The 14860-nt window shown below is 41.2% G+C and overlaps 1 protein-coding gene across 4 annotated transcripts in view; it reads right to left on the bottom strand.

Moving 5' to 3' along the window:
• Positions 1 to 4195: 4195 nt before the first annotated feature.
• jmjd1cb (jumonji domain containing 1Cb) overlaps positions 4196 to 14860 on the bottom strand; it is a 98302-nt gene continuing 87637 nt past the window's right edge. For all 4 annotated transcript variants that reach the window (XM_058061616.1, XM_058061615.1, XM_058061617.1 and 1 more), the window contains 16 exons: positions 14062 to 14263; positions 13768 to 13982; positions 13532 to 13684; positions 13154 to 13243; positions 11682 to 11806; positions 10494 to 10722; positions 10195 to 10415; positions 9087 to 9434; positions 8840 to 9008; positions 8660 to 8750; positions 8453 to 8583; positions 7939 to 8061; positions 6463 to 6602; positions 6043 to 6219; positions 5851 to 5982; positions 4196 to 5402 (listed from right to left, as the gene is read on the bottom strand). In XM_058061616.1, the coding sequence (XP_057917599.1) occupies positions 5310 to 5402; positions 5851 to 5982; positions 6043 to 6219; positions 6463 to 6602; positions 7939 to 8061; positions 8453 to 8583; positions 8660 to 8750; positions 8840 to 9008; positions 9087 to 9434; positions 10195 to 10415; positions 10494 to 10722; positions 11682 to 11806; positions 13154 to 13243; positions 13532 to 13684; positions 13768 to 13982; positions 14062 to 14263 (2639 nt within the window). In that variant the 3' untranslated portion in view covers positions 4196 to 5309. The remainder of the gene's footprint in view (positions 5403 to 5850; positions 5983 to 6042; positions 6220 to 6462; positions 6603 to 7938; positions 8062 to 8452; positions 8584 to 8659; positions 8751 to 8839; positions 9009 to 9086; positions 9435 to 10194; positions 10416 to 10493; positions 10723 to 11681; positions 11807 to 13153; positions 13244 to 13531; positions 13685 to 13767; positions 13983 to 14061; positions 14264 to 14860) is intronic.

The following is a 14860-nucleotide window of genomic DNA, read 5'->3' on the forward strand; positions in this document are numbered from 1 at the left end:
TGCCTAGACCCTAGCTCCAGTGGCCCCCAGGTAAATTGAGTTTGAGACCCCTGACCTACAGTATTACTTATATGTTTTGAGTAGTAATCGGTCAAAGGCAATACAGGGGGGGTGATAGTTGAACCTTTTGTTAGGTTAAAGGAAGTAAACAACTAAAAGTGAGATGCTAGCTCTTTGAGCTCTGGGATCAATCTGACCTATGGTGTATCTTCTGTGTGTGTGTGTGTGTGTGTGTGTGTGTGTATGACTTCATGCACACCATCACGACTGTGAGTTCCAGGTCAAAAGTCTCGGGGGGGGGGGGTCAGTAGTTGAGCGAGGAGCAACTGTGGTTGACTTTTACAAGGTGCAAACACGTCAACCAAATGGAAGATTGCCGCATACGCTCTCATACGCCGGCTCTCGTTGTCATTCCCGCACACTTCCAACCAGCTGTTGGGAGCCAGTTCATGATGGTGAGGACACAGCGGGGGGGGCCGCGACCTCCGCACACTGCAATGTGATAGCGGAGGAGGCAGGGTGGAAGGCCCCAGCATGTGTCTGATGTTGAACTCTATTCCAGGAGCCATTTTAGAAAAGACACAATAGTGAAGGAGAAGCTGGACTAAAACCAGTCCAAAAAACTGGAATCCAGCGTGCATCTCCAGTAGTTATGGGGGGGGGGGGGGGGGACTAAACCACTAAAACCAAAATCCTGCCAGGACAAACCTTTGGACTGTGTGGTTCTGTCCCAAATGAATTCCAGCCAATAATAATCATCAAATGTGTATTTATTGTTACTCCATTTATAGTTTTGTAGGAGGACCAATCAGATGTGGTCTTTCCATGTGTTGAGATGGTCATGCAGGGCGAGCAGACATGACATGACTTGACTTTCCAGTGACTATCCCAGCACATTTCCCCATTGACTGGTCAGGTCATTGACTAATATTTATATTTACATTTCTCTGATTGAGAACAAAGTGATATAGAAAATTGGATGGATGGATGGATGGATGGATGAATGTATAGATGGACGAAAGGATGGATGGACGGAGGGACGAATGGATGGACAGATAGACAGACGGATGGATGAATGGATGGACAGATGGATGGACAGAAGGATGGCTGAATGGATGAATGGATGGCCGGACAGAAGGATGGATGGATGGATGGATGGATGGATGGACAAATGGATGAATGGATGGACAGAAGGATGGATGGACGAATGGATGGATGGATGGACAGAAGGATGGATGAATGGATGGATGAATGGATGGACGTATGGACGGACAGAAGGATGGATGGATGGATGGATGGAGGACAAATGGATGAATGGATGGACAGAAGGATGGATGGACAAACGGATGGATGGATGGATGGATGGACAGAAGGATGGATGAATGGATGGACGTATGGACGGACAGAAGGATGGATGGATGGACAGATGAACGGATGGATGGAGGCATGGATGGATGGAGGCATGGATGGATGGATGGATGGATGGATGGATGGACAGACGAACGGATGGCTGGATGGATGGACGGACAAAAGGATGGATGAATGGATGGACAGATGGATGGACAGAAGGATGGATGGATGGACGGACAGAAGGATGGATGGATGGATGAATGGTTGGACGTATGGACGGACAGAAGGATGGATGATAGAGGCATGGATGGATGGACGGATGGATGGATGAATGGATGGACAGATGGATGGATAGATGAATGGATGGACGTATGGACGGACATAAGAATGGATGGAAGGATGGACTGACGAATGGATGGACAGAAGGATGGACAGATGGACTGATGAACGGATGGATGGATGATTGAGAAGATTTACGTGTGACAAAAAAAACAATAATAAATCAGGAAGGGGGGGCAAACACTTTTTCACATCTTCCCTTTTCAAGTTCATGATTGTAGAAGTGGTCGAGTGTGTGTGTGTGTGTGTGTGTGTGTGTGTGTGTGGTCCGGGCGGTTCTGCGGTACGTGTGTATTGTACCGCTGGTCATTGGTCTGTCACTGCTTGACAGGGGAGGAGCAGAAGGAAGCTGCCCGCTGTCAACACCCCCGATTTATGACACCTGGCCTGTCTTTGAAGGGGTGCTCCTGTTTGTACACACCACTGCTGCCACGTCACTCCGACGTCCGACATCATCCAACCACGCCGATGGCGGTCCCGCCCTGCCCCCGCTGGTACGTGCCCCCCTATTCCATCACTCCTATCCATCCTTTACATGCACTCAACATGCCAATACTCACCTTTCTTCTCTGGAGAGCTTTAAATTAGTACATGTGTTTGGGGGCGGAGTTACATACGAGCGACCTGAGGCTGAACCCTGAGGACTTCCACTGGCTTTATTTTGGAAGCACACACACACACACACACACACACACACACACACACACACACACACACACACACACACACACAGTCAATCCTGTAAAAAAGCCATTAGTACGGAGACATGGGGATTTCAGGAATGATAAGGAGGGCCTGGAAAAAGAAAGAAAGAAAGAAATGGGCCATATAGAAGACAAGATTGGAGAGAAAGAGCAGAAATAAACAGACCGAACGAGCGAGCGAGCGAGAAAGAGAGAGAGGGAAGGTACAAAAACACACACGTCAAAGTCGGAAAAAACTAGAGAGAGAAGGCGGAATAAGATAGTGAGATAAAGAGAATGACCTTTGCCTGAACTCACTGGTGAACTACTGCCTCCATGTACTCCAGTTAACCCATCACACACACACACACACACACACACTCACACACACACACACACGAAAAGCTCATTTTCCAGCAAATGTTGGAGAACTTTTAGTTCTGAATGTCATCCTGCTGCTGCCACGTCTGCAAAGGCTTTGTCCTCCTCCGTCACACGTCTGAAACCCAAACACAACAAATACAAAAGCCAAGCAGACAAAAAAATACTCGTCTTGTTGTTGTTTGGGCCGCTAATACGGCAGCTAGCTGTGTCTGAAAAGAAAAATATCTTCCGGGAAATGTGCCTTCTTTTCAAATGCAAACCGAGTATGTAGTAGTACATGCCTGGGTACTTAGAAATACTTTCATACTTTAGTTAGCGTATACTTTTTTCATTTAGGCGAACATGGTTTCATTTGGTGGTTAGCGTATAAAACATGTTTTTATCACAGAACATTTGTCTCAATTTAAAAAAATGAAAGCTAAAAAAAAACACAACAGAAACAGAAAAAAACAGCTGGCAATTTATTAGAATAAAGTCAAATATTAAGAGAAAAAGTCATAATTTAGGAGAATCATTTTGTCATAATATATGAGAAAAAACGTCATTTTAGTAGCTGATAGTTTTATTTTTTGATATGAGAAACTAAACAATGAATAAAGTTGAATTTTTATAAATTGAGGTTGCAGAATTTATAATTATGTGAAAAAAAAATCTAAATATTAATGAAATAAAGTCCTACTTATGGAAAAAAAATTGTCAAGAAAAAAGTTTAAATAGTTGAGAAAAAATGGGAAAAGGAGCTGTAATTTTATTAGAAATTACAATAATATTGTAATATTATAGGAAGATGTAATATCATTTACTGGCATAGAGAGTCAATATTAAAGAAAAAGACTTTTGGTTAAACAAAACTAAAGTTGGGATTTTTTGAAAATTTATTTGAGAAAATATTTTATAATATTATGGGAATAAAGTCAGATTTTTATGAAAATTATTCAAACTGAAATTATTAAAAAAAACAGCATAAATGGAGGGGAAAATAGCAATACTAATAATAAACCTGTATCACAAAGCTGAAATTTCTTGAAATAAACTTTTTAGCATATCTACATACGTTGCTTTACAAAATATGAAAGTAGTCCTTGCATTCTTCCTCTTTTCTATTCAGTGGCCCTCAGTCCATCACGTTTGGGCACCGCTGCTCTAAGACTAAGACTTAGACTTAGACTAAGTGAGCTTCACAACGGAGCCTTATTGTGTGGCCTTGCTGGAGAAATACAGTCAACATAGAACAACACCACCATCTAGTGGTCATAACAAGCATTGCAAGTCATTTGAACTAGACGATACAAGACTTTGCAAAGACGTTCTTCTCTGTAAAATTTAGGATCGGGTTTTTAATAGGTTTTGAGCTTCTTGCTAATTAATCAGCATTTTTAACCTTTTTCAGAGATTAAGACTTGCCTATTGTGTGAGGGACAAAAAAGACAAGAATTGTTTGATAAATCCATTTTAATGGAAAATGTAAAACCCCTTTTAACTTCAATGTACAAAGCATTGTAACACTTTAAAATTTGAAAATCGAAGCAAGCCATGTTTTATATAAAAATATCTCAGTCATTGTATATATGAATGTATTTACACTTTATAGTTAGTCGTTTCATTATTTGATATTTTAACTTCAAAACTTCACCATAGTAAATCTTAACAAAACAAAAAAAACTCATAAAACAATTATTTTCTTAAATAAATTACATCTTTTTTGTAGTCTCAGGTTTACAGGGAATACTTTGTCAGAAGTGTATAAGCGATTTTGTTGTTTTTTTTACTTTACATCATACAACATGAGACAGTTTTTACAACAGTTTGGCAGTTCATCTTCCAAAAAAAAAAAAGAAATATTTATGGCATGAGGACTTGAGCATTTTCCCAAAGTTTCAGGCAACAGCTGGTGCACGTGTGTCCCCCCCGTCCCCCGTCACAGTAGAGCCGTATAGCAACCGATAAGCACGTAGCGCCGAAAAGGAGGAACAACAAACAAACTGTACAAGTCACATTTACACGTATGCTTACATCACATTTTCATAAAGCTATAAAATACATACATCTTCACAGAGAAAAAGCGCATGAAAAGAAAAAATCAGCAAGAGACGAATAGAAAAAAGACGACAACAAGGAAGGAACCAAGGAACCACACCACTTTTTTTGCATTTTTCCCCCTCAGGTTTTTCATTTTTTCACCATTTTTTTTTTATGCCGTTTGTATCCTGATGCTGCTGGTGATGCTGTTGGAATCAGCAAAGGATCCGTTCAAGCCGTGCGTGGGATTCGAACCTGCGGGGCTGGCGGCATTGGATGAAAAATCCGCCTGAAGCAGCAAGTTCAAAACTAGTGGCTATGAGAAGGCTCCCGAGCAGCACGCCACTCTTTTCCCGGGGCCAATTAGTCGGGTCCAGTCCGCTTCTTCTCGAGCTCCGAAGGTTCAGGGAACCCGGGTGCCATTGGGCAGCCCATCCCCCTCGGGTGTCCTCCTGCGATCGTATGACACCCTCGCGGGGGGCGGCGATCGGGCTGCCAAGCAGGAAAAAGGTGCTCGCAAAGACGGAGGGGCTGTCATGAGTTCTCCTCCTCTTCGTCCTCCTCCGAGCCGCTCCTCTTCAAGGAGCTCACCGCCTCTTTCATACAGTGGTACAAGATGTTCTTCACCTGAGGAGCACAAGGTAATGTGTCAATCATCAAGATGATCGCAGGCTTTACGGTCAAGTTCGACATCTTCCAATATCTACACTGTAAATCGTCCATTTTGTTATTTTCATGTAAACAAGACCTTTTTGTGTTCTTTATGTCGCTATGTTTGTTTTGATCAGGGGTCTCAAACACGCGGCCCACGGGCCAAACGTGGCCCGCAGGACACTTAGTTTGAGGCCCTCGCCTTGATATGAAAGTTTAATGTTAGTTTGATATGGATGCTGTATGGTATCATGTACCCAGAAAAAATTATTACGTTTAAATAACTATTAATAGTTATCCTCCCTATCCGTGTGGAAGTGGTAAGTTTTCGGCTATTTAAGTTTAAAGGAAATAACTTGAAGGCTTCCCCGTCCCACATCGTCATGGCAACATTTTACAGCTAGGCATTTCATGACCCCATCACCTGTAGTTTGTCTTCGTAGTTGACCTCCTCGTGGTTGGGTCTGAGCTCCTGGGTGAGGTGGAAGGAGTTGGCCACGTGCTCAGGAGACACAAAGTCGTTGATGACCTGAACGCAGCTGTGAAGGTTCTGGACCTGGCAGACGAGACTGGTAAGTGGGAGTCGCTATAACCGGTGTGGGATGTGGACGTATACCTGGTGCATGGACCCGGCCGGGATCAGCACAGAGTCTCCCAAGAACTGCACCACGGTCCAGCCCTGAACGTCATGCTCATCCAAAAGCCGCTGGCGCTGCTTCTTGCTCAGGTACCAACCCTGCTCTCTGATTGGATCCTGGTCCGCCAATACGTCCAATCCCTGCTCCTTACAGAGCTGACATGGGGGGGGGATGGGAAGAAGCAGGATAGAAAGGGAGATCATGAGGAAAGTCGGCATCTAACAGAACTAGGATGCGTGGTCGTAGATGACCACGATGTACCCCACTGGGTATCCTGCCTATGAAGCTGATCAATGACTATGAAGAAGATCTGGACCATCTCAAGCGGTCTGCCGAGGTTTTAAGGTGACCGTGTGAGACAAGTGCATGCATGCTCCTTCCATCCTGGTGGTGCTCACCTTGTGCAGGAACGCCCTGACCTTGTCCAGGTCTTTGTTGAGGTAGATGTGCCACAGCGCCCCCGGTGTCTCGCTGGAGTCCTTCAGCCTTCGTCGAACTCCCTCGTCCAGGTTGTCCTCCTCCAGACGCTTTAAGACTCCTTCAGGCACGCAACGACATTCCATAACTATTCAGATTTGGCATGATGGTGATGATAATAATAATAATAATAATAATAATAATAATAATAATAATAATAATAATAATAATAATAATAATAATAATAATAATAATAATAATAATAATAATAAATAATAAATACTGATAGTAATAATGATAAAAATAAAATAAAATAATAATAATAACAATAATAATATTAATAAATACTAATACTGATAGTAATAATAATAATAATAATGATAATAATAATAACAATAATAATGATAATAATAATAACAATAATAATAATGATAATAATAACAATAATAAATAATAATATTGATAATAATAAAAATAATGATAATAAAATAATAATAACAATAATATTAATAAATAATAATGCTGATAGTAATAATAAAAATAAAATAATAAAATAGTACATAATAATAATAATAATAAATAATAAATACTGATAGTAATAATGATAAAAATAAAATAAAATAATAATAATAACAATAATAATATTAATAAATACTAATACTGATAGTAATAATAATAATAATGATAATAATAATAATAACAATAATAATGATAATAATAATAACAATAATAATAATGATAATAATAACAATAATAAATAATAATATTGATAATAATAAAAATAATGATAATAAAATAATAATAACAATAATATTAATAAATAATAATGCTGATAGTAATAATAAAAATAAAATAATAAAATAGTACATAATAATAATAATAATAATAATAAATAATAATACTGATAGTAATAAAATAATAAAAATAATGATAATAATAACAATAATAATACTGATAGTAATAATAACAATAATAAATAATAATACTGATAATAATAATAAAAATAAAATAATAAATAACACTGATAGTAATAATAATAATAAAAACAATAAAAATAATAAATAATAATACTGATAGTAATAATAATAATACTGATAATAAAAATAATGATAATAATAAAATAACAATAATATTAATAAATAATAATGCTGATAGTAATAATAAAAATAAAATAATAATAGTACATAATAATAACAACAACAATAATAATAATAAATAATAATACGGATAGTAATAAAATAATAAAAATAATGATAATAACAATAATAAATAATACTGATAGTAATAATAATAATGATAATAAAAATAATGATAATAATGATAATACATAACAATAATGATAATAATGATAATAATAAATAACAATAATGATCGTAATAATAATAATAATAATAATGTTCTGCCTGGTTACCCCTCCTTCCCCCCATAATAACACAGAGAGAGAATGGACATTTTACCGGTTTTGGACAAGACCCCATTGCCTTTGGCCACGCCCACGTAGACTAGAATAGACACAACATCTGACACTTCCACGTGGAGGTTAGCCGTCCCAAAGTCCTGGTCCTGAGATGCAGCCACGCCTACAGGAAGGAAAACCGGTCAGCCATCCGGAATGGAGGATACACTTCTACTCTTAACTCTACCCTTCATGCTGCACGACATTCCCAGGAAGGGGGGAAAAGCTTGTGGATATGAGGATGAGTTATCATCTGAAGACTCCAGAGATATGAGTGTTATGGATGAGATGTGCGGTAAAAACATCTTCTATCCACTAGGCGGCAGTAATGTGCCAGTAATGTGTCAGCCAGTGGCTTATTAAGCTTCCACAATGTAGCTAAAGGATATAAAAAATTTGAATGCGGAATATCCATATGGATTTTTTTCCGTTTATCTGGGTCCAGTCAAAAAGTCTGGACTGCTAACACCTCTTCTAATTCCACAGTAACGTTTAGATCCATGAAAGACTGGTACCATAAGCACAGCAGAGTCTGGGCCCCAAGTCCGGCCTCACGAAGAAGGATGGCAGATGGGAGGCCAGGTTGAGGTTCCCTTCCGGATCCGAGTACTCAGGCAGCGGCAAGTTCTTCATCAAGTCATCGTACCTGCAGAGCAAAGAGGGTTGTGGTCTTCAAACCTTCTCTAACACGTCACAGATACATAAATACTTCAAGTATGAACCTTGATGGCATGAGAGCCATGAATTCTTCTCCAGAAGGCCAATCTTTCAGTCTGTAAACAACAGGTTCTCCATTCTTGGACTTGAGTCGTTCTGGACAAGTTCAATGTTATTCTGTTAGATACCGAATTAACAGTAAATAAAGCTCAATGCCCAATATGTACACCGAGACCGGGACTCACTGGTGATGTCCTCAAATCCATCCCAGAACTCCTTGATCCCTGAGTTGGAGACCACCTGGTCTTTACAGTTGAGAAGGTCCCCCTGATGGTCTGCAAACTCCTGATTGAAGGAGTCTGCTTTCCACAGAGTGGCATTCAGTCGCTTGTGGATCCCAGACACCAACACAGGCTACACAAACACAAATATTACACACATGATGAAGTATTAATACTGCAGTACTGCGCTACGAGTACACATGACATGTACCTGTCCCTGCTTCCAGCAGTCTCTAAACAGCTTCCAGTTATTGTGATTACGGTGATCTTTGAGCCACAGTAGGCGTCCGTGATTGAGCCAGCAGTGAGGAATATCAGGATACCGATTGGATGATTCCTCTGGAATGACGGCGGTGACGGGGATGGACTTCTTCCTGTCGCTTTTGGCGTCTTCTGGGAGAACGTGTGACGGGTTGCTGATGTTGACGGGGATGACTGGCTCCTGCTTGATGGAGAGCTTAGTGGTGATACTCTGGCGGCTGGCGGGGATCTTGTTCTCAACGACTGATGCGATGATGTCATCGAGGATATTGGGCATGGTACGTGCGCCTTTCCCAGTCTTGGAAAAAAAACAGGAAGTAGGAAAAATGAAAGGTTATTTCCGACATTCATTCATTCATTAATTCATTTTCTACCGCTTTTCCTCACAAGGTTCGCGGGGGTGCTGGAGCCTACCCCAGCTGTCTTCGTTCAAGAGGCGGGGTTCACCCTGGACTGGTGGCTAGCCAATCACAAGGCACATATAGACAAACAACCATTCACACTCACATTCATACCTATGGACAATTTGGAGTCGCCAATTAACCTAGCATGTTTTTTTTTTTGGAATGTGGGAGGAAACCGGAGTACCCGGAGAAAACCCATGCATACACGCGGAGAACATGCAAACTCCACACAGAGATGGCCGAGGGTGGGATTGAACCCTGGTGTGCCGGGTGCCGCTGTGCCGCCCCAGCCTTCAAGTTATTTCCTTTAAACTTAAATAGCCAAAAACTTACCACTTCCACACGGATAGGGAGGATAACTATTAACACTATTAAGACCGCCGTGCCGCCATATTTCCGACATTATGAATGAAACATTTTCCACAAGTTCCTACAGTTGAGCTTCGGCAAAGAATGATACATCCTAATCTGGTTTTCTAAGGGGGGGGGGGGGTCACCTTTAGACTCCCATTATCCAATATAGGAATAATAATACAGTAGATATGATCAGGAAAAAATGGCTTATGGTGGACTGTGACCACAACAAAGTAAAGCCTGATGTTCTAGCGATGACTAACAACAACAATGTGTGTGTGTGTGTGTGTGTGTGTGTACCTGTGGAGCAGTTGAGTATACAGGTGCAAAGGCGATCCCGGCATCAGTGGATCCCAGCTTCAGCTTCCCCGCCGTGGTGGTGAGCAGATCCCTGAGGGTGGAGCCCTGCTCTGTGCTGTTGGCCACCAACGCTGTGGTTTTACATTGTTGCAGGACCTCCAGGCTGTTCCCTTCCTTGTCTTCCTTCACTGACTTAGCCAACAACACCGAGTCTTTATTTTCTGTTCGAGAAAGAGTCGGTCACGTATAAACCCACGTCGGGACGTTCCAGTAAGATCTTCAAAGAACATTACTCTTGCCTTTTTTTTCCTCCCTGGATTTTTGCTCCGCCAGGTCAGCCAGGAAATGCAGAGGCGACTGCGACTCCGGGGGTGTCACCGAAGCACTACCCGCATCACTGCCGGGACTTCTTCCTCCTCCTCCGTTGGTCTCCACTTTGGTTCCTCCTTGGTCTGAGATCTGCTGACAGCGAGGCTCAGCCTTCACCAGCGACAGTTTGTTGCTGTGATTGAGAACATTCTGTAGAACCTGACAGAGGGAGAAGGATAGCAGATAAAATTATTACCACTTTACAAGAAAGGCACTGCATTTTTGGGGAATGCTTTGGTAAGAACCTCAAAGGAACTTTTAGAATATAAGGTCTCCTTCAGATGATGTGATGGGGGCAACTTACTTGCATTGGATGCAATATTTGTAGTGTACCAGATAATGGACCTTCAATGTAATAATTCTGTAGTTTCATTTGTGATGCATCATGGCCGCTCTGCCTTTATTTACAACAGGGATCTCAAACATGCGGCCCGCGGGCCAAATGTGGCCCGCAGGACACTAGTTTGAGGCCCCCGCCTTGATATGAAAGTTTAATGTTGATATGGATGCTGTATGGTATCATGTACCCAGAAAGAATTATTACGTTTGATTAATGTTCATGTTAAAGGTTAAATAACTGTTAATAGTTATCCTCCCTATCCGTGTGGAAGTGGTAAGTTTTTGGCTATTTAAGTTTAAAGGAAATAACTTGAAGGCTACCGTTTAGGTCGCTAGCTCTCTAGTTTGCGAGTTAGCATGTGTCTCAAGACCCTGCAGTTGCGCAATATGTTGTAAATAAAAAGTAGAGTACAGGGCTCTAATAATGCTTTGTTCATTTTAATCTGAAAAAAATAATTTGTCTACCCACCAACTATATGTGGGAAGTTTACACAAATGGACCATCAGTTCCAGACAGTGGATGCCCTTCGTGAAGACATCTTCACCACCTGGATCAACATTCCCACTAACCTGGACATACTAGCATCTAGCAGGCCCTAAACTATTATTGAGCTGATTAACAAGAATAGCACAGCTACTCATTACTGACTCCTTTTTTAAAAACTTTATTTCTATCAGGTTCACATACGTGATATCCAACCTGTACAACGTGTATCGGACCAGCTCTATCCTGTAAGTCTGTAGTCGGATTAATGAAGCAGTATGAAAAGATGATTTACCTGGGAGACTCCATTGGTGGATGGAAGCTTGCTGAGGAGGTTCTGCTTGTTTGAGCAAGCACAGTGGGATTTGATGTTGTGTTTTTCTCTCAGCGAATGCATGGATGCCACTAGGTCACTTAACACTGACGTAAAAGAAAGAAAAGAGAAATTGTACATGAAATAATGGACATTTGGATGGGCCAAGTGGTTGTCCAACAACATTAGTAAAGCCTAAAATGACTATGACTCTTACCTCGGCCAAATTATGAGTTAAAATGAATTTTCTATTGTAAAACAAAGAGTGGAGAATAACTAAGATGAGCACAGACCGTGCACGCCACCATTTGAAACTTTTTTCTTTGCACTTTGTAAATAGCACCTCTACAGATTTCTCACTAAATGTTAACATAGACTGCAATTGGCAGTTGTTGTTTTGGTTGTTTTAAACATCTAATACACTCCTAAGAAGGTCCACATGGTCGTTGATCAGATCAGTAAATAGAACATTATTATATTTGACTCACTGCTTATTCATGCAAATTATCCACCAATGTGATAATGGAACGCTTATATCCACCCATGCACTATACTGCCAAGCCTGTTCAGGATGGAGGGGCAGCGATAGCCTAGCCCACCTGTCTTGGGGCAGACCAAAGGCCAGCAACAGCCTGGGTTCACACCCAAGACCACGTTTAGAGAAGGTCAAATTAGGTTTGCTTTAGATTCATCCTGAAGTGTACCCAATATGCTTTTATATTAGATTACTTTTTGCAAGCAATATATTTGCACTAAGACCCATTTATTATTGCACTAAAATTAATATATCTGCAATACATATCTGCTGCTGTGCAATATTGTGTGTATATTTTGGATATCTTGTATATACCTTGTATATATCTTGTTAAATTGTCTTTTTTTTTACTTTACTTTTTGTATACTTTTTTTTAACTTGACTACTGCACTGAAAGGAGAAGCTCTCCAATCTCGTTGTACATGTTGTATAATGACAATAAAGGCCATTCCATTCCATATTTTACGGTACACCAGCAAATAATAATGTTGTATATTAACTGCAACAGTTGTATACGCAGGTCAAATGCATATATAGTGTATGTCTGCTGCCATCTAGTGGAAGAGCGTTTAAATGCGGCAATAACTTTCCTACATTGATACAATAATGATGCATATTCGTAAATAACTTATAATTTCAGACCACTACACAACCAATGACCACATGCACGAACACAGGAATGAGACGAGACGTGTCTGGTCATACCCACTACCTTTCAAGAAAGATTCAAATAAAGAACTAATTTTTTGGGGCCAAACTATAAAGTATATTTTGTGGTTGTACAACTGTACTGTGTCATGAGTTTTCAGTATGATACAGTCCCTGCAAACTCCAATATTCCAAGATATTGTTAAATGATTACGTCTTCGGTAATGTCAGTCAAAGGTTATCGCTATTATTTACTCAAGAGAAGCTGTACCTGTGCCAGGAATGATCTGCGTTGGCATCAGGTGTTTGTGATCATGAGGCTGGCCTTTCACACACTTCAGCCAGGCGTACAGGTCTTTATCTGACACAGAAAAAAAAACAGTCCATAAATACTGCATTACTGATAACACAGATACTGTACAAATATTTAATTGGGTTGCTCTGCAGGGTAAGTCGATGAGATGGTGGAATTTACAGTATTTACATCAATTAGTGCGAAATGTGTCACTAGACCTGTGGGGTGTAAGATTGACATACATGAATACGCCTCAACCAGGATTCTAGCGGATTCCAGGAAATAATCCTGGTTAAGTAAGCACATTTGGCCTTTTACCTGGCTTGTCACGGTCCAACGGTATTTACAACTGACCTTTGGAGCTCCGTCTCTCCTTGGCCTTGTAGCAGTCCAGGCACACAACAAAGCCACATTTTTGACAGACCCAGTGGATGTTGAAAAGTGTCGCCTCGCAAGCGTCGCACATCTCCCTTACGCCCCGAACTGCACGTTTCCACACCAGCTTGGCTGGAAAAACACACAAAAGTGGTTCAAACTAAAAGTGTAGTTATGTAATAGGAATGTCGGACATTTTTTTCAAGACCACACACCATCTTTCTTGACCCAGGAGGCTGCAGTATTCTCCATCAGGACCATCTGACAGAACATGTCTCCTATGAAGCTGAGGATGTACTTGGCCGTGGTTTGGTCCAGGTGGCTCTCCTCCACCGCTCCAGGGATCCACAAGGCGAGGGCTTCATCATCAAACTGGTCAGGAGTGGTGAAGCCATCCATCCGGATGACTCCATTTTTACTGTAGGAAAGCCTGGATGAGGAGACGGCAAGAAGAAACATGTAGTCCACGCTGCAGACAAGTAGAAAGTTTGATCTGGACGTAACGCTACCTTCTGAAATAGTAGAAACGGCAGAATACAGGAGAATGTGCTGGCTCTTCGCCTTTCTTGCTGCGGATCACCCTGCACTCCCGACATTTCTGCAGATTGGGTCCGATCTCGGAGCAGGAATCATCTTGAAGGAAAGACTCTCCGGTCTGCTTGAGCTTCTTCACCTTCCGCCAGTCCTTGAGGACTGAGCGTGGTATCCCATCTGGAAAGAATATATATTATATTAGTATATTGCAATGTCAGATTTTGGACTATGAGAGAAAGACCTAAAAATACTTGTGGCCATCATTCAAAGAGACCAAGCCTTTCTTTTCAGGTAGCTGACATATTGGAATTTATTGGCAAAGTTATGGCTAAGAGAACTACAGTTGCCATGATGCTTGGGGTGCTGAAACGGAAAGCAGTGCATTACCACAAAAGAAGCTAATATCACACGTTTCCAAGTCTTCATTCATTCATTTTCTACTGCTTTTCCTCACAAGGGTCGCAGGGGGTGCTGGAGCCTATCCCAGCTGTCTTCGGGCGAGAGGCGGGGTACACCCTGGACTGGTCGCCGGCCAATCACAGGGTACATATAGACAAACAACCATTCACACTCACATTCATACCTATGCATGTTTTTTTTTGGAATGTGGGAGGAAACCGGAGTACCCGGACATGCAAACTCCACACAGAGATGGCCGAGGGTGGAATTGAACCCTGGTCTCCTAGCTGTGAGGTCTGCGCGCTAACCACTCGCCCGCCGTGCCGCCCCGTTTCCAAGTCTTATGCAACAATTATGTTTTGATCTGAAAAAATT

Source organism: Doryrhamphus excisus, chromosome 22 (genome assembly GCF_030265055.1).
Source record: "Doryrhamphus excisus isolate RoL2022-K1 chromosome 22, RoL_Dexc_1.0, whole genome shotgun sequence".
Lineage (NCBI taxonomy): Eukaryota > Metazoa > Chordata > Actinopteri > Syngnathiformes > Syngnathidae > Doryrhamphus > Doryrhamphus excisus.